This window comes from Protopterus annectens, chromosome 8.part1 (genome assembly GCF_019279795.1).
Source record: "Protopterus annectens isolate FY-2018-M chromosome 8.part1, PAN1.0, whole genome shotgun sequence".
NCBI lineage: Eukaryota > Metazoa > Chordata > Ceratodontiformes > Protopteridae > Protopterus > Protopterus annectens.
Window position 1 is genome coordinate 486820572 of NC_056742.1, and position 24547 is coordinate 486845118.

The 24547-nt window shown below is 39.5% G+C and overlaps 1 protein-coding gene across 1 annotated transcript in view; it reads left to right on the forward strand.

The window, feature by feature from the left end:
- The window catches only part of RBL2 (RB transcriptional corepressor like 2), a 910854-nt gene that overhangs the window by 870382 nt on the left and 15925 nt on the right, over window positions 1-24547 (forward strand). The window contains exon 23 of the mRNA XM_044082019.1: window positions 17214-17378. Within this exon, the coding sequence (XP_043937954.1) occupies window positions 17214-17378 (165 nt within the window). The remainder of the gene's footprint in view (window positions 1-17213; window positions 17379-24547) is intronic.

Here is a 24547-nt window from a genome sequence, read left to right on the forward strand (position 1 = left end):
TCATCATATGCAGTTCAGTTACATTAATTCACAAAGATATGAACCACATTACTAAAATGGATACTTGCATCTGTATGTTACTCATGAAAATACAGATAAACAGAAGGAAAGGAACTGAGCTTTCAACAGTGAGCTAATGTTTGTACATGCACCAAACAATAATGTTTAAGAAATGTCCATTTGAATAAAACAATTAAAATAACAGAAATCTTTACACCATAGTGAAGTAGTCAGTCTGGCAAGATATATATATATATATATATATATATATATATATATATATATATATATACATACATACATACATGTATGTATATATAGGTCCACTACGGAAGACCGAACGCCCATATTACCAACGCTTGGAATCCTGAGACCAGAACAGAACACCAAAAGACCAGATGATTGCAAGACTAGAAGCAAGAATTTCATAATCCCGATGTTCAGATATTTTGAGTTAGTGCTTTTGGTGTTGCGGTTCAGGTAAGTATGTGTGTGTAAGTGTGTTTGTGAGGGGCTTTAGTGTGTGTTGTGACTGTGGTGTGTGTGTGAGGGACTGTAATGTGTGGGTGTTTGTGCGATCTCCGAGTTAGAATATTAAAGGAGGGGGGTGTGTAAGTTTATTCGTTTGATTGTGGGGGGAAGCTGTGTGTCTGTGTATGTGTGTACTGTATGTGTTACAAAGGTTCGCGATTTTGAATTTCGCGTTTGTAGTCTTTCGGGTATTTGGTCTCGGGTTGATGGGCGTCGGTATTGTGGGTTTTCGGTAATGTGTAGTGAACCCATATAAATATATATATATACTCACATGCCGGTATTTCTTTTGAATATCTTTGAGACTGCTTTAGTTTACTTGGCTTTCTCCTATGCATAAATATTGCACCATATCAAATCTCTCTCTTTCCCATGTCCATATTTCTTTTTTATATTTTTCAAATATCTCTAGGTTTTGTGTTTATATTTTTACACTTCATCAGATGCTTCTTTTTCCAAACAGATCAAAAAGTGTCTTGATGTATATACTGATTTTCAAAAACTGTTGTATTAATGAACGCAAATTTTTATTTAAAACTTCTGACAGTTTTTCTTGCGGAAGTGTTTTTCTTTCCTCTAATTTCTCTCAATCATTTTGTATAACTTGTATCTGGAAATTCTGGGCTTTTTACATAATAGTAACAATACATAATTTCTTTCTTATCCTCAATAGTCCACTCTGTCATCTTTATGGCTCTTCTTTGGCCAATCAATTTTTGTGATTTTGTGGACTGCTACTTCCTTCTACAACAGGGGGGCCATCTTCCCCCTGGGCCTGGCCCCGCCCCATTCTAGGAATGTTTCCTACAATGAAAGAAAGTAGGGTGCCTGACAGATTTACAAAACAAAGATGTACTACTTCCACCCTTTACATTATAGCTGTTAACTGCTGGTCCCACATGTTACAGTGCCAACAAGATATCCTAAAACAAAGGGAGGATGTGGTAGATGACATGCTGGATGTAATCCCAAAATAGAGGCTGCTGAAACTTATTAAAACCACAAACATGGGTAGGAAAACATGTTGTTAAATGTCTGATGCTTATTCCTGGGCAACTGATTTGGCTATGGTGTTAGAAGACACACATACAGTAGCTGAGAATCCAGCCACTAGCAGTGGGCATTACTGATCAGATTTTAAGTGTTCCTTTGCACAGATTCCTTTTATTTGGCCATTATTCTCAAGAAGTCTTCAAAACTTTATGGAAAAAAGTTGAACTCTACATTTGGTGTAACAGCTGCTTCACTCACTGATCCATCAGTAGAGTAGGAACTTTCCTACTACACCTTCTTATAGAAAAAGGTATGCTGTGAGCGTTGAAAGAGAAGAGAGTTTTTGGAAAAGCCTTATGGAGAGGATTCCGAGGTCTGGCATGAAGCATGGCAGGCACAGATAACAGACAGACCCCCACTTGTTCCTCCTCCTACACTGTAAGAGAAAGTCTTGTCTTGTTTGGGTACAAGTGGTTCAGTCTAACCAAGGACCTCTGGGTAAGGGAACTGATTGCTGCAGTATATAAAACTGAGTTAATGACCTTTCCTCTATTTATAGGGCTGTCTCCCCTGCTACCAGGCCAGGTCTCCTTGGCTGGGCCAGCTGCTTGCTCCTCTCCTGAAAACAAATTCTACAGAGGAAGGAGGGACGGGGTTCTAGTATCCAGGAAAGATGGAGCTTGGAGGCCTATTTTAGAGTTTGCGAAATTAAACAGATTCATGATCATAAAGTTCTGTTTTATGATTTTTTTTTCAGTCCTGCTATTACTAGAAACCTTTATTTCCATTTTTGGCATAAGGGTATTTATCTTTGCATACCATGTACAAGAGACATACTGCAGGTGACTTCCAAGTTCTTGGATGGATGAGTTACAGCATTTTTAGCTCGCCTTCTGGGTTACACACACTAATATATATATGTACAGGAATAAAAAAAATCAGGGGTTTCAGAGGGTAGGTAGTTGTAGAATTGGGGGGGCTTGCAATGACTTCAAGCAGAGAAAAAACAATCTGGCTTGTGCATTCATCAGTGTGATAACGACTTCTACTTTCGTGAATAACAGTGACAGCTGCTGAGAGTTTTACCTGAAAAGTGATGAGTCAGTGCTATATTGTAACTGACTTATTGCTAATATGATAATGACCTGTCTTTCATTACTGCAAAGTTATGCATGCTCAGACACAGGTGATAATTGCTGCACATAACCTGTTGAGAAGGCATTCATTACATTACGTTGTGCAGCTGTAATGTAACAGACTCATTATCATCAGTAAGGAGAAGACCTGAGTAATTCAATAAAATAGTACAACACTAAGCCCTTCATCCCACCTAAATTCCACACATTACTGACAAAGCCCAGAAAAATTCCCAAAAACATAGCTCCATTCTGGTAGTAGTCAGCAAGTAATTACCTGTATCTCACTCAGACAACTACCGAGTATAATCAAAAATCCAATAAACCTAGAGAAATTGATCCGTCTATGAATTACTCCAAAAAGTAGTAATTCATGTTCTCACCTAACCACCCCTCTGGTTATAACACAGAAATTCAAAAGGCATAAATATTGTCCAAAATATCTGGTTGAGCAATGCCAGCATTCTGAAAACAAAAAGTCAGACCTAAATTCTGCATGAACACCATGGAAGTTTAAGTGCTGTGTCACCAAGTCACGGATTGCGGTCTTTTACTGAAATACATAACAGAGAACAAGCACATAAACCATATAGCAAATGAAAATCTACACAAGGCAGTATCCAAGGAATGCAGATGGAACAATATGATTTTCCACATCAGGAAAAAATGTGTAATCCCTTGTGTTCTAAACCTAGTATATATTATTTCTGTAAGTAAGAAGAAATACAGCTAATAGCCATTCATTAAAGACATGCAAGATAAACATGTATATATCATATTCATATCATGGTACAAGTTGTTTACAAAAATAAATCTTTATATTTTATTTATGATGGAGCCACCATGTGGACTAAGTTGTACTAAAAGGAACTAATGAGCGTGTCTGTTTACAAATGGATTCGTATATAAAAGTCATTCTGCAGTATAACAAACCCAGTACTTATAAATGCCCACCCTTCCAGGCATGTCTAACAGTCAGTTCCCTGTGCTTTCTGCTATTAACCTGGTGGTAATGTAGCAACTGCCTCATGTACTGATAACCCTCTCCCTCTTACCTCCCAATACTCAGACTTGCGAGAGATGCACTTATATTTCCATACTGGAAGCTACCCACTCTCCAGCCAAGACAGGAATAGCTGGTCAAGAGGAGAAGGTCAACACTCGCACCACACCACATGGAACACACAGCCCTCCAGAACACACTCCAGCACTGCTGTGCTCCACCATAAGGACAGACAACATATACAAAACACAGCTGGATACTCGTGTGCCTTTATTAAAATTTCAGTGCCTGGAGAAAACTTGGTCAGTTCTTAGTATTCACAGTCCGATGTAAGTTCAGAGTAGGAAACTAAATCATGTTTCTTTTACAAAAAGCATACAAATTCTTCTAACTGCACAACAATGTAAAATCGTTAATATGCAATACCCAGAAATGTTCAAATTTGCCATAAACTGCATGTCAAAACAACCCTAAGCAGTTGTATAACAGCATAGCAAACCTGTTCTCTTATGGAAGATATTAGACACCTATGATAGCTAGGAATATAGTTATAAGAACTTTTATGCCATCCCACATTCAGACATCGATATTCAACTGGGTTGGTTTTTCAACCTGTATGTCGTCAGGGGGACAGCAGACTGGTTCACAGATCGACAACACACCCAAGTGGGAAACTTCATCTCTACCAGCAGGCCTATCAATGGTGGGGTCCCACAAGGGTCAGTGGTGGGCCCTTGATTGGCATATACTTCTCGTAAGTGCAGGCCAAAATGGAGGGGCTGTGACTACCCAAGTTTGCAGATGACAGCAATTTAGGTGCCATCATGGAATCCCCTAGCAATGTCAGTGTACTTCCAAAGGGGTTAACACAGACCAATGATTGGTGCCAAAGCCATGGTCTTCAACTAAATGCTAAAAAATGCATCATCACCCCCCTTCGGTAAAATCAATGTCCTTGCTGACTATAAAATAAACCATAACACCCCACTTACCAATTCAGTAGAGAGAGACCTGTGAACACAAGGTGACTGTGACCTCAACTTTGACCACCAGGTGTCTACTGTAGTGAGGAAGGCATTTTATGTTTTTCACCTGCTTAGCAATGGCATCACACCTCAAGAACAAGAGAGGTTGTAACTCCATTGTACTATTTCCCCCATCAGGCCTGTTATTAAATCCAGTGCCCCTTTTGGTACATAGGAACATAGGTCATAGAAAGTTACTAGGCTATTGGCCCTAAGCCCCTTACCAACCTAGCTAGGAATTTAGCCCATGTTCCAGCAACTCAGCACCCTATGCCAATGTCTAGCAGGGACACAGGTGGAATACTAGGGGTATATTTTCTGTTCCCTATCCAGGTAAAGGTTTAATGAGGTACTCGGCTTTATGTGGAGAGGAGGTGTATTCCACAAAAGGGGGAATCTCTCAGACAAAAATCTGCCCCGCCAACAAGTAATATTGTGAGGAACACCCAAAGCCACACAAACCTTTAGAGGAAGTTACTACACCTTAATATAAACCATATTACCCCTGAAAACGAACACTCCTCTGCAGTACGACCATAGTGGAACGTCCATTTCACCTAGCTGCAGCTGACATATGTAGAGTAACACATCTAGAAGAGTTAAAGCTCAGCCACCAAAAAATAGATCATTCAGACAAGAGTGTGTGTGGAAATGGGGAGAACAAACTAAACTCTCAACATAGAAATCAACATGAAATCAAAAACACTTACCCTAAAAACAAGGCGGCCAGAGTTTAAAGGGTTCCACCCTCACAGCAAATATAACAATTCCTAACAAATACAGGCACCAGTAGTGCACATACAAAGGGTAGTATCACACTGACATGTTATCATTTAGCAGAGACAGAATGTCCCACCCACCAGACTAAGTGGATGTACAAATCCATGGCACTCACCCTGGTGCGCTTCTCAGGTGCACTGGCCAAGCTACCCGAGACAGCACGAATGCCACCTTAGTCTCTGCTAGGAAAAGTGCACAAGCCCAGTGCAGTTAACCTGATCAATAAAAGTAAACAGAACTAGCTCCTGCAAGACAGCTAAATCCAACACCATTCCCATTAAATACCTCCGTGCAGTGTGATTATAGAAGTTGATGTTTCACATTCACTTACAGTTTTGCAAGACCAAACTGCGGTCAGCCAAAAATCAGACCTTTTTGCATAAGACACTGAAGAGGGACTTGAAGGTAACAGTGATGTCTTTGCCTTGCTCAGATATAAGGAGGCCTCTGCCACCACTAAGAGCATCTACTTCAATAGCTGTCAAATAACAGTACATCATTACCAGTGGAAAGCTTGTCCTACACACCACTTTACTTCTGCCCCTGTATCCTCCATGAGAGTGGCATTAAGCATACATGGTTAAGTCAGCTCACAGTGTAAAAGGATAACTGTCTAATTCATAGCAAACACTTCTGAACTTAACCCATTTCCATAGAAAAAAAAATTCACCCAACTCATACCAACTCCAGTTGCACAAGTACAGTTATAGTGGAACAGAATTAAAGGTAATTTTATCAGGTAAATACTTAAAATTGTGACAGTCATGCATTTTACCTACACATCCAGTTAAATACAAAGTATTTAAAGTACAAAATGAATTATTTAAATGGAAATGCATTTACTATTAAAAAGAAACCACAATAATTGTAGGATGAGGTATTCCAAAGTAAAGCAAACTCTGAAGAGGTAGCAGCCTGTAAATGGGGTACAGTACAGTACAGCCGTAGCACTAACGTGTGCACAGCGTTACATAGATATCTGCTCAGAGATGGCTACAGCTACAAAACCAAGTATTCATCATATTAGAGGACATATTTGAAGAATCTACCATGACCCTGAAGTGCATGCAACAGCAAATGTATTCCTGCAGCTAATGAACTGCAGACATATTGCAACTTGGATATTTATTTACAGTATCTATCAAAAAGGAAGGAAACCAGGAAACACTTGAAATGCATGACTGCTTGCAAAAAACACACACAAAGGCATTATACCACCACCAAAATATATGCCCCACATTCTGGAATACTAATGCAAAGGACATAATATTAAATATAAAAAATATAAAAAATATTCTCCGGCACAATGAAGGGTATCCCAGTAGTTTGGAAGCAGGCAGGCAACTCAAAGGCTTTGAAGAATTTATTCCACCAACTTAATACATACGAAAAAAGCACGAACAAAAAAACGTACCATAGAACAATAAAGTCTCCTTACACCGGAGACTTCATCAGAATAAATCATTTCATTTTACAAAGGCTTTATATACTCATATCAATCAACCGACACCCTATGAAGCAGCTAGTAAACCTTAAAGATACAGCGCTGCAATGCCTTGTGTAAATATATGCATTTAAATGTAGTTTTCATTAAAAAGATCCACATATTGCTTAATATACATTATTTGTTCCAGGTATGAACATATACTTAGCCCCCCACCACCAACAAATCCATCCACCGATAAAATCCAGATCAAGTTGTGTAAGGCTGTATGTAACTAAAGCTAGGAACATTGAAAAAACAGCTCCTCAGATTTGCCCTAAACTGCATTTCAAAAAACATATATCGTAAAGTGCAACTACAGTGGCTATACAGTTTCTATGTACAGCTGTTAGGAACCAATATTAAAACACATTTTAAAATGTATTTAAAGAATATATTTAAAAAAAATATATACTAAATAAAAAAGATGCCTAGAAACTAATAACATGCATACACCTAAAAATGGTGAACTGGTAATATAAATAAATAACTAAAAATAAAAGGCTCACACTAATAAAATCGGGAATAAAAAATTAATCAGCTTGTATTCTGTTTATATTTTGAATGTTGAATATACTAGAAAAACAAAATTAAAACCACAATTCAAACAAACTGAAAAGGCTCTTGAGCTTGTAAGGGGCCTTATGTGGGTCATAAGTGTGCCTCTAACCCATCCAAGGGTATACCTTGTAAATCCCCTATATACTTTATTAGCACATACCTGTCGCTGTATAACATATAAATATATATATGTGCAAATGTAGATAATAAATAAATACATAAATATATAAATATATAAATAAATATATAAATAAATATAAATATAAATATATAAATATAAATATATAAATTAATCAATAAATATGTATGTGCATATTAACTGTAAATTACTGTCCTCCATTATCTAGTGATTTGGCATCCTCATATGCTTTCGTCCCATCATTTGTTTTTATAATTTTATAATTTTAGGGTCCGCTGCTAATATTTTTAGTGCTGGGGTAATGGAAATATGATCATTTAAACCTTTTTCACAACACGCATTTAATTTTAGTTGCCAAATCATTTCCCTGTATTCCACCTTTGTTTCCCAGTCACCACCTCTCTCCAGAGGTCCAACCACCTCGAGAACCCAAAATTTAAAATCAGCTTTCTCACATTTCATCACATGCCTATACAAGGCATTGTTCTCATTGCGTCTGTTGATATCTCTAATGTGTTCGTAAATTCTGTTTTTTAATTTTCTTTCTGTTTTGCCCACATAGTAACATCCACATTCCTTACAGAACACTATGTATACAACACCTTTGGTATAGCAACTACTATAATGTCTGGATATTAATTTAAGGGGGATGCTTGATATAATAACCTCCTTGCTCTCATGAATATATGCACATTGGGCACACCTCCCACACTTAAAGGTTCCTTGTTTTCTACTAGCCCCATCTGTGCAAGCCTTTTTCCCTTCCAATATATTTTTAATATTGAAATTCCTTCTAAAACTAAATTTCAAATTATTCTTAAAAACCTCAGTTCTAATGGCCATGTGCTTGAACATGTCCCAAATTTCATTCATGCATCTCCTAAACCGTCCTGTACCATAAAAGTAGGTGGTAGTTAGGTAAGGTGTGTATTTAATTTCCTCACCTATCTGGTTATTACTACTAACAGCAGTAATATCCAACCTTGTTGCCTCTGTACTTAAGAGTGGGGCATATTTTCTTGTATTTCTTCCCAACAATACATGTCGTGTCACCAGCGGGTCCTATGAGCAGATTAACCGAGAGAAGCAAGGCGGTAATGGGGGAATTAACGGAAAGAAACAGCCAAGGAGAGCTCCTAATATTTCTGCAGTAACGGGCGACCACCAGGGCAAGGGTTATGAGTTTGAAGAAGCATACGAGAATATTGACTTTGGGGCTTGGTTGAACAAAACTTTTCAGGGCAATGCGGTCGATGGCGATGTACCTAGGACCAGGAACAACAACAATGACTATACTTATAAGGACAAATGTAAGCTTTTTAAAAAATTGTTATCCAAGTATAAGGCCTTATCTATCGAAAATTGGTACTTTGAACTGTGTATCAAGGACAACATTGTACCGAAAGGCCTAAGGTTAAACAAATTCCCCAACAGTGTACATGGGGACCAAGTATTTTTTAAAGAAATTAGCAAAATTTTAAATTGTTGTGGTTTGTCTATTTTGAAAGCTATGATGGAACATAATGTTAAAAGTATGCTTGATATTAAAAAAGAGATTGACCAACTGCAGGCTGACATTAGTAGTGATATGTTGTTTGTTATTGATGAATACAAACATATATACTTTCGAGTGCTGCATGATATTGATGTATACATTGATTCTAACATTAAAAGGAAAATGAAAAAGCTTAATAGGGACCTAAATGAATATAATTCAGGAATTGCATATACACATGGTGAGAATTTTATTACGAATTTTAATGTTACTAATTCGAAGATGCCTAGATTTAGACAACGTCCCTTCAAACCACAGGGGCAAATGGGGGAGGGGGATATCTTTACCCATGATGGACATTACAGGGGTGGTTACAAGCAGGGATATCAAGGGGGGTACAATAGGTACAATAGATACACTGGATACAATAGGAATTTTTCTAACCAAGGGCATCTTGAAGACAGAGGCAACAGCCTGTTAGATGAAGAATTCCCTATATTGGAAGGTGAACGAATGGGTAATAGAATGAGTACACCTGAGTTGGTGGATGAAGTGAGAAGGTCTGAAAGACTTAGAAATAGGAACCAGCAAACTTATGCACAAGCTACTAATGGAGACAATTTTGCAGGTAGGAATAATGGGGAAGAACAGGTTTTTTAGGCAATGTAGACTATGACATGGAGCAGAGTGAAGTTAACATAGTTGGCAATTCAGTGAATACCAAGCAGATTATCTTTTCTCACAATAAATTTAACATCTTTAACTATTCTGGGATTGAAATTAAATCTAGCCATTTTGATTTGTTCACTAAGGGATTTTCTTTTGTACCTGCCAAAGCACCCAGTGTGGAGAGGCTTATGCTAGATGTTAAGTTATTTTCCAGAAAATTAAATCTTCAGCATATTAATAGTGAGAACAACAAAAAACTGAATTGTACCAATTCGGGGGGTAGTAAAAAGTGGTTTACCAGGCATAGTACCTGGAACCCGCCACTGCAAAATGAAATTTCAAATTTTGAGCATTGTGCTATGAATAGAATTAGAAGAGAATACAAGACCTTTGGCTCCACAAACAGCAATTTAAGCAAAGATGAGGCAAAGCTTTTAAGTGACTTGAGCAAGAATAGGGAGATAAGGGTGATGAAGCCGGATAAAGGTGGAGGAGTGGTCTTGATGGAAAAGTGGGACTATATAAGAAAAATGAAAGAAATTCTGGATAAGGATGAGAATTATGGTCTTATATCCAAGAATGAAATTAATATACAATATAGTAAAATTGACATTATTTTGGAAGACAATTTATTAACTGGATCTATTGACTTGGGTTTATATAATTACTTCCATGTTAAAAAGCCTGTTATTCCGGGTATATTCGGAATACCCAAGGTGCACAAATCCACGACTGACCCCCCACTTAGACCCATAGTGGCTTCCCATGGATCCAAAACCCAACCTATGGCCATATATGTGGATACAATGACAAAGCCCATATACTCCAAATGGAAACATATTCTTAAGGATTCATGGGACTTTTTAAGCAAAATAGGTAGAAGTGTTTACCTGGAGAGTGTGTTCTTTATTACCATTGACGTTAAAGAATTATTTTCAGTTATCCCCCAGGGTATTGGGATGGAGTGGTTTGAGGAGATTTTATTGGAAATGGACTGGCTTTCAGCTTTGGATTTTAGAAATGTATTATTGTTTATGGAATTGGTTTTAAAATTTAATTTTATATATTTTGAGGGTGATTATTATCACCAGAAAGAAGGGGTGGCCATGGGGTCCGCTTGTGCTCCGATTTTTGCAAACACCATCATGCTGTACTGGGAAAGGCATTTTATTTTCAACACTGAGTTTAACCAGCACATTGTAGAATACTACAGGTTTTTGGATGACATTTTTATTATTTGGAAAGGTACAAGGCAGGATATAGAGACGTTTGTTGAATACATTAATAACACCACGTCATTTTTAAAGTTTACACACAACATTGACATGGATGAAACACATTTTTTGGACATTAAATTAATTAAGGACAAGGATAATAAATGTTACAAATCCCATATTTATAGGAAGGAACATTTTTCGAATGCATACTTGCATTATAACAGTGACCATCCTAAACAATTGAAGAAAAATATAGTTAAGGGTCAGATGATTAGGATGGCCAGAATGATCTCGGACAATGTTGAGTTTATTAAGGAAATTACCTTTCTTGAGGGTTTATTTTTGGAACGAGGGTATCCTAAGGAACTTATTTCAACAGTGAAGGAATATGTATTGTTGGGAAGAAATACAAGAAAATATGCCCCACTCTTAAGTACAGAGGCAACAAGGTTGGATATTACTGCTGTTAGTAGTAATAACCAGATAGGTGAGGAAATTAAATACACACCTTACCTAACTACCACCTACTTTTATGGTACAGGATGGTTTAGGAGATGCATGAATGAAATTTGGGACATGTTCAAGCACATGGCCATTAGAACTGAGGTTTTTAAGAATAATTTGAAATTTAGTTTTAGAAGGAATTTCAATATTAAAAATATATTGGAAGGGAAAAAGGCTTGCACAGATGGGGCTAGTAGAAAACAAGGAACCTTTAAGTGTGGGAGGTGTGCCCAATGTGCATATATTCATGAGAGCAAGGAGGTTATTATATCAAGCATCCCCCTTAAATTAATATCCAGACATTATAGTAGTTGCTATACCAAAGGTGTTGTATACATAGTGTTCTGTAAGGAATGTGGATGTTACTATGTGGGCAAAACAGAAAGAAAATTAAAAAACAGAATTTACGAACACATTAGAGATATCAACAGACGCAATGAGAACAATGCCTTGTATAGGCATGTGATGAAATGTGAGAAAGCTGATTTTAAATTTTGGGTTCTCGAGGTGGTTGGACCTCTGGAGAGAGGTGGTGACTGGGAAACAAAGGTGGAATACAGGGAAATGATTTGGCAACTAAAATTAAATGCGTGTTGTGAAAAAGGTTTAAATGATCATATTTCCATTACCCCAGCACTAAAAATATTAGCAGCGGACCCTAAAATTATAAAAACAAATGATGGGACGAAAGCATATGAGGATGCCAAATCACTAGATAATGGAGGACAGTAATTTACAGTTAATATGCACATACATATTTATTGATTAATTTATATATTTATATTTATATATTTATATTTATATTTATTTATATATTTATTTATATATTTATATATTTATGTATTTATTTATTATCTACATTTGCACATATATATATTTATATGTTATACAGCGACAGGTATGTGCTAATAAAGTATATAGGGGATTTACAAGGTATACCCTTGGATGGGTTAGAGGCACACTTATGACCCACATAAGGCCCCTTACAAGCTCAAGAGCCTTTTCAGTTTGTTTGAATTGTGGTTTTAATTTTGTTTTTCTAGTATATTCAACATTCAAAATATAAACAGAATACAAGCTGATTAATTTTTTATTCCCGATTTTATTAGTGTGAGCCTTTTATTTTTAGTTATTTATTTATATTACCAGTTCACCATTTTTAGGTGTATGCATGTTATTAGTTTCTAGGCATCTTTTTTATTTAGTATATATTTTTTTAAATAACATTTTAAATGTTTTTAAATGTGTTTTAATATTGGTTCCTAACAGCTGTACATAGAAACTGTATAGCCACTGTAGTTGCACTTTACGATATATGTTTTTTGAAATGCAGTTTAGGGCAAATCTGAGCTACTGTTTTTTCAATGTTCCTAGCTTTAGTTACATACAGCCTTACACAACTTGATCTGGATTTTATCGGTGAATGGATTTGTTGGTGGTGGGGGGCTAAGTATATGTTCATACCTGGAACAAATAATGTATATTAAGCAATATGTGGATCTTTTTAATGAAAACTACATTTAAATGCATATATTTACACAAGGCATTGCAGCTGTATCTTTAAGGTTTACTAGCTGCTTCATAGGGTGTCGGTTGATTGATATGAGTATATAAAGCCTTTGTAAAATGAAATGATTTATTCTGATGAAGTCTCCGGTGTAAGGAGACGAAAGCGCTTAAATTTTATTGTTCTATGGTACGGTTTTTTGTTCGTGCTTTTTTCGTATGTATTAAGTTGGTGGAATAAATTCTTCAAAGCCTTTGAGTTGCCTGCCTGCTTCCGAACTACTGGGATACCCTTCATTGTGCCGGAGAATATTTTTTATCTTTTGTTGGTGCTGCTTTTGTGGTTACATAATATTAAATATACCATACATCTGAATCAATATATAAACAACTGCTGATTAGTGCTTTTGCAGGACTGATATATTTACCATCCCCCCCAAAACCCTCTTACAGGGATCGATACCCAAATCCCTGCATCTGTGCTGCGATCGCTACATTTTGCAGAGATTGAATTATGTCCTGCCGCTCGCAAAATTATCACTTCGTCCTTAGCACCCACCGCAGGTATTGTGTAACCAGGTTCAACTCTCGTACCTTTGTTTGCACAAGGGTGAAAGAAATGGCCAACACACTTTACGGTTTCACTGCTGCCCCTTTTCTGGTGGAAAGTGCCAAAAAGCCAAGTATTCAGATCTGTCACAGAAAAAGCATTCATAACGTAAAAAAGGCAGTAACTGACACCATAAGGAAGCATTAAGCTCTGTCAGGATACTGTCTGTATCAAAGTATTACTGATTTTTATAAAATATTTATGGGGGGGGGGGGGCATGTGTTTTTTTATACTATAATGTGATGTAAAACAAACAGTATATTCTACCAACTTCTCTGTTCCCACCCACAAGCCCACAAATAAACAAGGCATGTGCCATCTGTACCCTCTTCCTTTACCAATGCTTTCTCATTTCTGCCCTCCCAGCGGACGTCAAAAGTGCGGATTCCAAAGTAAATTATAGCTCGAATGTGGGAGGTGGCACTTGACAGGGAGAAACTCTCATACTCTAGTTATATTTTCTGACATAGTGGGGGAACTAGTTAGTGCTACCTTACCGAAAAAACCCGGAGAAGAGGTGTCAGTCTCATAGACACCGGGGGCCTTTTAAACTAAACCTGAGAGGTGTTCAGCAGTGCAGACCTTGCATTACGGGCTGCGGAGGGAACAGGGGGACTTGGTTTTGAGCACCGAGGGAGTTCGCCACAGGTCAGTGAGTACTGTTAACGGTAACAGTATTGGGAGGGGGCACTGGGGAAACAGAGAAGTCTTTGGCCCGGAATGGTTGGTTTCATTCCCTATAAAAGGGCTGCTGAGCATGCACACACGATGGGTTAAGCAGCACAAAACGGCAGTTGCTACATTTACACTTGTCATCAGAAATTAACGCAGATTTAATACACCCCATACAGGAAGGTTAACAAATGGAGGGAATAAAGTTTAGGTAGAATGTCATGTCAGCTGATGACAAGGCATTTTAATGGATTTTCACATGAAGACTATTCTAAACGTGGAGCTATTCTGTCATATGGGATAACTTTACCGGTAGAAAAAAGCAGTTCTTGGGCCAAATTGCTCCTGGATGCAGTCAAATCAAGCATAGGAAAATTCAAACGGGAACTCCAACCGCCAAACTGGTGTGGCTCTCTTAACGATCTCTGTGCAATCGGTGAGTGCACCAGTAAAATAGAGGGATCCAGCAGCAGGTAAAATCTCCAAATTTCAGTAAAAAGAAGGAAATACCTGCTGCTGGAACCTCTATTTATTGGGAAAAAACAAAAGAAAATAAAGTTGGGGGTGGAGGTGTTAGGCAGGTGGTGGCTTGGATTGCAAGAATCAGATTGGCTTTCACCACTTGCTTTATCAACCACTTTAAAATAGGATTTTCGACTAAACGTTTGAGACCTTAATGTAAAAACATGCTGAATCGTAACTGTATAAAGTAAATTACAAGTTCACTTATGATTTCAGCATGTTTTACATTAAGCTGTGCTACAGACCTGCACTGAAGTCTCTCTCGCTTGTGGAAGGCACTCGGGGGGGGTAACAGCTTGTAATTGCTATCGTCTCATAGCGTACTTGGATGTAAGCACAGAGGTGCTATGAGTCTGTAGTCAGGGTTAATGAGTTAAGCGTAGCCATGCATCCCAAATCTATGAGAAGTTCTGATACCCTTGATAAGTGTAAGCATGGGCCTAGGAGATTAACCGTTTACAGGTTACCTGTTTGCATTAGAGACATAGGTGCCATTTGCCAGAAAACCACAAATGTTATGAGGAACAGCTAAGAAAAATGAGGCAATAGTTGAGACTAATGCCTCTGTACCATATACCAATAGAAAAACAAGTCTGGCTGCTCAATGGTAGTTCAGCAACCAGACTTTTTTGTATTGGTATATGCTCTGTTTACAACAGGCACGCTGGTTGGGCTGCTCAAGCAATGTGCAGGTTTTTAATACTAAGAAGGTTGTTGAGTCTTTCGGCTTTTCCTGGTTAGGGGTCGCCACAGCGGAACTCCGGTCCGCAATCATTGGCAGAAGATTTTTACATGCCGAGTTGCCAGCCCTGACGCACAACCTTCAACAAAGGTATGCCCATTCACGCACGTCTCCACACAGAAGACGCTCTAGCTGAGAATCGAACAGGACAACGTCTTACTGTGAGGCGACAACGCTACCGCAGCACCAATACTAAGAAGGTGAAGGTACCATTGTATAATTCCACATATTCATTTTGTTTGTGTAAATCCCTTACTTTTTAAGCTCTATCTACATCTGCTGTGATTATTATTCCATATCTGATTTCTTTTCATTGTGACCACATTTCTAATCTTCAGTTTACAGTTAGCCCAGTTCTTTGGAAGTTGATTACTGCCTAGATTAAAATCTGAAAACATTTCACTTAAAGTGTGATCTACCAAACCTTTCCTTTTTTTCATAGTGTTTATCACAATAGACTTATTTGCTTCCACAACTTAACACGTATAGGTGCATAGTGTGTCACTGTCACCAAATGTGTTTTCATGGTTCACACCATGTTACAATATTCTTTCCATATGCAACATCTGTCTAGTCTTACAAATGAGCCATATTTTGCTGAAACATTAAAACAAGAAAGCTTTGCAGGAAATATCGGTCTTGAAGTATCCATAGCTTACTTTTCTAATTTCTACACCTTTTAACTGATTGCTTATTCCTTTGCTGCCTCCAAATATTTTCTCTTTGCCAGTTCATTTTGTGCTTGTTGAGGGTCTATGTTTGTTTTTAATGCTAGTGAATAGAAGATTCAAAGGAATCCAGGCTAAAATAGCTTGAAACAATGTTTTATTTCTCTGTAGCCTTGTAAAAGGAAGAAAAGCATTTCTTTTAGTTTGTGTTTGTAATGAAAAGTCATTATCCACAAATTATTTTTTTAACATGTTTATTAAATTATCGCTTAAGACATAGGCACATATACATTTCTAGAAAAGAAAAACCATATCAATGTTTTTTTCATGCATTATACATTACATATATGTTTTTGTTCTTTATATCGCTGTTTGTAGTCATGTCTGCCTCACTCATTCTCTCAAGCGTAACGGACCTTTTAGCAGTCAGGTTTGGAGGCGCGTTTACCCCCCCCCCTCCATTCAGTCAAGTGTAACTGACCTTTAACACTCAGGTTTGGAGACCCATTTACCCCATCTCCATTCAGGCTTATACCTTTACTCGACCTGCCTTTGTTCAGGTTCCCAAAGAAGACTTGGAATTCTCCATATCACAGGCTGCATTCCTGGGGTAATTCTTTGGTAGCAGCCCTTGATTGGAAGCAAGGATGGTGCCTGTGGATGCCGTCTGTATACCAGGAGTGTGAAGACATTTCAGATACACATCAGCGTGGCCATGGGCAAGGGTTGTTAAGCTCTGAAAGTCAGGATGGGCACCAAGACTTCGCCAGTGGCCCTGTAGTGCTGTAGTCATGACTGCATCAGTGACCACACTTGAACAGTTACAATTATGTTAAGATACCTACAGAACTGTTCTTTCTCTAATTTGGTATTGGGTAGGAACTTTGACTTCAGGTAAAAATCTGCTGAGTGACTTGTCAAAAACCTTTTTTTTTTTTTTTTTTTTTTTTTACACAGAGTGAAGCTCCACCGCTATCACCGTATCCATGCCACAGGATAACCTCCCCCCGTCGAGTCCAGCTTTCTCAGCACCACTCCATTTACATTTCTCCTCATGAAAACAGTGACGTTCCAACACCACAGGACAGGATGCTTTACTGCTTCAGTAGCAGCCCCTCCAAGGTGAGTTTGTTCAGCAGTGCAGGAATTCAGATCACATCAGGAATTCTGTTACTTTCACATGCATTTTTTCTAATCATTTGTAAAAATGTACCACCTCAGTTAGTAGGGTAATAGCTAGAGAAGGAGAGCTCATCAGTCATATGTATCTTTACTTATTTTGCTTCTGGTAACTCATTTTTAATTAAAAGCTGGGTATGAAACATTTAAACTTTAATGATTATATCATATATAATTATATTATTAAATCTTGCTGAAATCATTGATGTTATAGAGGGAGGGATTGTATATGATTTCACATGCATATAACTTGCCGTTACACAATAAAATCAGGCAGTTGCATAAAACAAAAATTTTTCTTTCATAGAGGAAAAAGTTTAGTTTTCTGTACATAATTGTTGCCCCATTCACCATAGGACAGAGACCTGCATTTCTCTACCCCCGCAGCTTTGTATAATTGTACCATGACCTTAGGAGTGGGATATCTTGGATGAAAGGTAAAAATAGCTGCAAACTACTGGCACAGTATAACCCACTCCTGCACATGACCCCCACCCCCACCCCACACGGTTACACATGACACCATGCCCCCACTTGAAGTGCAGCTGGTGACTGGCATAAATCTTCCTCAAGCTAACCATAGGCTGAAGAATCATGAATGATCATGTGTACATTAACATTATTTTTGGTTGGCAGGTGAACAGGGGATTATAGCAGCTAACCAGTTCACATTGCTTAACTCTTCCCCGGCCCAGCAAACACGGGCATCTAGTGTTGACTAAATAAGGGTGTGTTTCTTTCTCAGTGCTTATTTTAAGTTGTTTTGTAATGTGGGTCTTTCTTTTTCTGATTTTTGTTAAATGTACTGCTTCAGAATAGTCTTGATGCCTAAAAGTAGAAGAAAAATTATAATGCACAAATGTTCATGTGGATCACTGCTACATTCATAAGCATTACCTATGAAAATAAGCTGCAGGCAGATAAACAATATAATGGCTGGACAGGCAGTTAATAGTGCATTACACTGATGATAGAAGGAGGCAGTAAAAGCTTATCTAGTCAGCCTTTTTAAGTGCCTTAACATTCTATCTACACTCCATCTTTGCCTTCCCCCTTACACTTGTTCCACCTGACCCATGCCCTTCTCAATGTCTGCGTGGAGTCCCTCTGTCATCACCCATTTTGCTAGTCCATTTCTTTGGGTCCACATTTTTCTCTGTGAAGTGAATACTTTCAGAGATCCAGACAGTAGTAATTCCCCAAGTCCTGCCAGTCTGCTGCCTGTAACGGTCAGATCCTTTTGTCTTTCAGGATGACCCTTTCACATTTCCCTAACATGATTGTATACACCACAAATACCCTATCCTGCCCCCCGACTCGCAGAACTCTCTGTGTCTTCTGTCTTGGACCCTGCACTGTCATTTATGTTTGCCACAGGCATATGCCATATTTTGGCAACATTTGCTATGATCTGATCTTGGTGCCAGAGCTGTGGCCTACAGAATTCTTCATAAGTTAAGTCGTCTAGTTTGAAGATATTTTCTATAGCAGGATTCTTCATTTTTTTTTCTTGCTGGTGAATGATTTTAAGGAAAAGTCTTCAATTCCCAGGGATATCTTGTACAGGCCTAAAAAGTCTTTGCAACTGAGGCATCAGATCCTGCATAAAGATTTGTATTTTAAGTGCTATTTCTCCTTCGGAAACCCCCAACTTGTGGTTGAACTGCTACATTTGTGCATGTTTCACCAGGAAGAGCCACAGAAGTAAACAAGACTCTGACAGGCTTGTACAAAAAAAGAGAGAGAGATTGTAATGCTGGCATTGACTTAGACCAGCTGTCCAAGTAGGGCATTCTCAGCCTCTGATTAAAAAAAAAGATATAACCACCACCACAAGGAATTAGAGGGTAAAGTGATAATCAAGAAAGATGTGACTAAGCAGTAGAAGACCACACTTCCTTTGCATCTAAGTGATCTGAGAATGCTGCAACAGGATATGTGGATGTTCATCGTGTTACACTGCTGCAGTCATTACACTTGGGTTATCCTGCCGTTAGGCGGTCCCGCAGTCGGCCAGAATTCCAAAGTCTTGGTCTGGTGTCGGTTGCTGTTGCTTCTTCCCTGATGTCAGTGTGCCAGGGGTATAGAAGATGCATCCAATGCCATTTTCTTCAGTCTTTCTTGCCGTGCGGTGCTCGAAGCAAAATCAGTTTGCAAGTGCCGGTCGGCCGACTCCTGAGATTTTCGAAGTCGAATTTCAGATCCGAAGTCTTCAATAAAGCTAAGTACCCAGTTTTCTTGCCTCAGACCGATGTCAGAAAAAGTTAATAATTGTATTTCTTGTGGGAAGTAAATACCTCATAAGGACTTCCACTCTTACTGTATTCCATGCCTAGGCCCTGATCACGACGTCACTAGTTGTCAGTTTTGTGCCAGATTTAACAAACGCACTATAAAACGACGTTTTGATTTTGCTTTGCACTACTTTGGCCGAAGGTTCAATTATACAATGCCGTCAGAACAACCGACGACCGCAATTCATAAAAAACGCAAAGACAAGGATAGAGACAGGCATCCGAGGTCCAAAACCGATGACGAACCTCTTCTAGGCCAGTCGCTGGTTCTCAGTGAGGCACTTTCGCAGCCCCTTACACCCGCTACCTCAGAGCCACAGGCCGCCTCAGACTCCCACGTGGAGACAACTAGGCCTCTGGAAACTCAAGGTATTGGACCTACGGAAACTAATCCCTCAGATGGGTCTGGAGCCGCTGAGCAGGCATCGGCTTCTGAGGGTGTTTTCAGACCTTCACAACTTACCATTAAAGCACCAGCCAAGACAAAAACACCATTAAAGACATAGAAGCAAGTACAGCATTCTCCTGGACAGTCCTCCATGCCTAAGAAACAGATGCTCAAAATGGCCGAAGACCTCATTACTCTAATCGGGGGTTCCCATCCCCCTCCTGAGAAAAGGCCTAGGCAGGATACAGACTATGATTCCTCTGATCAGGTTTCCATTTCCTCTGATTCCTCTTCAGACCAGGGATACTGTCTGCCCCTATGAGGACTCTGATGCTGAAGAATCTATCCCTTCAGCCTCTCCTGAGAATTACTCTTTTGGGGAAACTTTACATACCATGAGGGAGCATTTCCATTGGGAAAGTCAGGATTATTCAGAATCCAAGAAAAGGCTCAGGGACTTCCTTTTACTGCCTCCGCACAGGCCCCTTGCTGTTCCGCCTGTGTTAGATATTGTGGATGATGTGTTCTCTGAATCCAGCTTATCTCCTGATTCCTTGCCCCCTGCACCAGCCAAACCAGATAGGTACTATAGAGTCCCTGACTCTCACAAGTTTATAAAAACCCTTCTGCTGACCCAGAAACCATTTCCCAGGGTCCCAAAGGGGTTAAGGCTTCCATTGCAAAAAATCCAGTCCCCTCTGACAGAGATTCTAGAGCATTGGATAGATGGGGGAAGAAAGTTTACACTTCTGCAACTTTAGCAGTAAGGGCTTTAAATTGCCAGTTTCACATGCTTAAGTACCAACAATATTTAATGGCTCAGTTAAAACAGAAAATGCTTACAAGCTCAGAAGCTCCTGACTATAAAGAAAGGCAGGATTTATTGCATGCAGTTGAACAGGTGGGAAAATATACTCTGCAATGTGGTTTTGATTCTTTAGAGGCCTCTTGTAGAGCCGCAGTTACAGGTTCTGTGATTCGAAGACATGCTTGGTTAAAAGAACAGAGTTTACCTGATCATGTTAAGGCAAAATTATTGGATGCTCCTTTACAGCATGATACAAATTGTTTGGTGTTAAGGCAGAAGAGGTGTTAAAGAAAATGGAGGATAAAGCTAAATCTATGCAAACAGTCAAAGATTTCTTACAGGTACAGCCACCTCGATTTAGCAGAAATTGGACTACAAAGAATTGGTCCTTTCCAGTGTCAGATAGGCCACAGAGAGGCAGATACAGACGCCCAAGGCTCTAACAGACAATGACAGTGGGGTACCTCAACCCCAAAAGGAGGTGAGGACAAATCTCAACCATACAGGAAACAGTCCCAATGACTTCCCCCTACGTACGCCAAGCACTTCCCTTTTGGCAGCACCCTTAGGGGGAAAACTAGCACTTTTTTATCAAAATTGACAATCACCCAAGACAAATGGGTTCTGAATATTGTGTCTCAAGGTTACAGGTTCCACTTTCACACTTTACCAAGGCTAAAAGGAATGCCAAACTGGCCACAAAATCAATGGGCAGAGGCTCAAAAACAAATATCAGCCCACATGGACATGAGAGCTATTCAAAAAGTACCACAGCAGGAACAAGGACAAGGATTTTACTCAAGACTCTTCCTGGTCCCCAGAAAGGACAAAGCCTGGAGACCCATACTAGACCTTTCAACTCTAAATACTTACCTGGATGTTCTGAAATTCAAAATGTTGACACTACAGCAGCTTCTTCCCCTACTGGGCAAGAAGGCTTGGCTTGTTACTCTGGACCTCAGAGAGGCATACCTGCATGTCCCTATCAGACAAAATTGCAGAAGATACCTCAGATTCAAAGCTGGTACAATGCACTACCAATTGTCTGCACTGCCCTTTGGCTTATCTACTGTGCCCAGGGTCTTTACAAAGTGCCTGGCACCAGTAATTGCATTTTGCAGACAAAAAGGAATTCAAATATATCCATACCTGGACTGCCTCATTCAAGCAGATACAAAGGACATTCTTCTAAAGCATCTGGCATTTGTAAAAAGCTTGCTAATTTCTCTAGGGTACGCAGTAAACGAAAAGAAGTCAAAACTAGTGCCCACACAACAGATAATATTCCTGGGTGCCAGCTTAAATACAACAGCCCAGATGGCTTATCTCATGCCAGACAAACAAGGACAACTGACTCAATATTTTCAACTAATGGCAAAAAAGTCCCATCTCCCTCCAAGAAAAATTCTGCAGGCCCTGGGATTCATGGCATCCTGCATACTACTAATTCCATATGCCAGACTGCATATGAGGAAATTACAATGGTACCTAAAAAGTGTTTGGACTCAGCACTCTCACAGCTTAGCAGCAGTAATACCAATAATTCCTTGCCTACAACAGGAGTTTCGATGGTGGGCACAGGCATGTCACCTCAACAAGGGTCAGCCTTTCACTCTACCCACAGCCAGGCAGACTAACAACAGATGCTTCGGACTACGCCTGGGGAGCACACATGGCAGGAAAATGTATTCAGGGCAAGTGGCTCACAGACCAAATGCATCTTCACAGCAATCAAAAAGAGATGTTGGCTGTTCAAAATGCCCAGCTTTCAAGGACCTTCTGCATCCAGGACATTTATTATTAAAGACAAACACCACCACAGTAATGTGGTACATAAACAAGCAAGGGGGCACTCATTCTTACCCCCTATGCAGGCAAGCCATGGCCTTGTGGAACACAGCTCTAACTTATCAAGTTCATCTGCAAGCATAATTCCTGCCAGGAAAGAAAAATACTCTGGCAGACTAAGCAGAAATATCATGGACCCTCACGAATGGAAACTGAATCCACAAATCTTCAGCATGGTAACGCAAAAATGGGGATGCCCAGACATAGATCTTTTTGCCTCCCCACTGAATTGCCAACTACAAAAATTCTACACAAGGACTTGTCACACACAAGCATGGAAAGTGGATGCTCTCTCATTCAGCTGGAAAAGCCCGAAAGTTTATGCCTTCCCACCACTGCCTCTCCTTTCGAAGGTACTCCTAAAAGCCAGACAAGAAAAACCACAGATGATCCTGATTGCTCCAGACTGGCCACGCCAGCATTGGTACCCAATCTTAAAGAACTTAGCTCAATGCCCACCATGGATTTTGCCTCAATTTCCACACCTTCTGACTCAACAAAACAATCAGATCCTGCACGGTCAGCTCAAAACCCTAAACCTGGCTGCATTGCAGATTCATTAGTCAAACAGGCAACACCTCTCTCTAAAGCTGTTATGGATGTCATTTTGGAGGCCAGGAGGCCTAGCACCAGGAAATCTTACTCAGAAAAATGGAAGAGATTCTGCGCCTCGAACCAGGCTCAAAGCCTTGACCCTCTTGTCCCAAACATTCCTTAGATTTTGCAATACTTAACTGAGATGCTGGACAAAGGCCTATCCTTCTCATCAATTAAGATCCATGCCTCTGCCATTTCAGCACATTACAACATGGATCCTCCTTTATTCTCTCATCCCTTGCTAAAGCAGTACCTCAGAGGGGCTAAAAACATAAGGCCGCCCCGGAGAGCACCAACACCAACTTGGGACCTCAATTTTGTTTTGGAAAAGCTGACCCTGCCAACTTTTGAGCCAGCCAATACAGCCAATCTAAAATTTTTATCATGGAAAACAGCTCTGCTCCTGGCAGTAACTTCAGCACGAAGAGTCTCAGAGCTACAGGCATTAATGGCAGTGGAACCTTTTATAATTTTTCATCAGGACAGAGTTTCTTTAAGGACAAACCCTACCTTTATGCCAAAGGTGGTATCTAGTGTGGCTCTTAACCAAACCATCCATTTGCCAACTTTTTATCCAAACCCCCAGAATAAAGGGGAGAAACTTCTGCACTCTCTGGACATACACAGGTAGCTACGCTTCTACTTGGACAAAACAAAAGCTTTCAGGAAAACTGAGCAACTGTTTGTAGCATATGCTGCAGGATCACAGGGCAAGGCTATTTCAAAGCAGACTATCTCCAAATGGATAGGACACAGTATTCGTTACTGCTACACACAGCATGGGAAATCTGTCCCTAATAACATTAGGCCACATTTTACCAGAGCAACAGCCACTTCAGCAGCCTTTCTCAGAGGAGTACCAACCAAGGAAATTTTGGAGGCTGCAACTTGGAGTTCAGTGCACACCTTTACCAAGCATTACCACCTGCCTCTTTACTCTAAATACAGAGCAGGATTTGCCACTGCAGTTCTGCAGGGCCTCATAGCCAATCCTAACTCTTTATACACCAGCCACCCAACCTCAGCTTTGGAATTCTACCCAAGTGTGGTGACTTCAGCAGTGTAACACGATGAACATAGTACAGTTTTGTACATACCATAAATGAAGATGTTAGAGTGTTCACACTGCTGCAGTCCAGGTTACCCTCCCTCCATCCCCTCTGTCCTAGCTGGACTT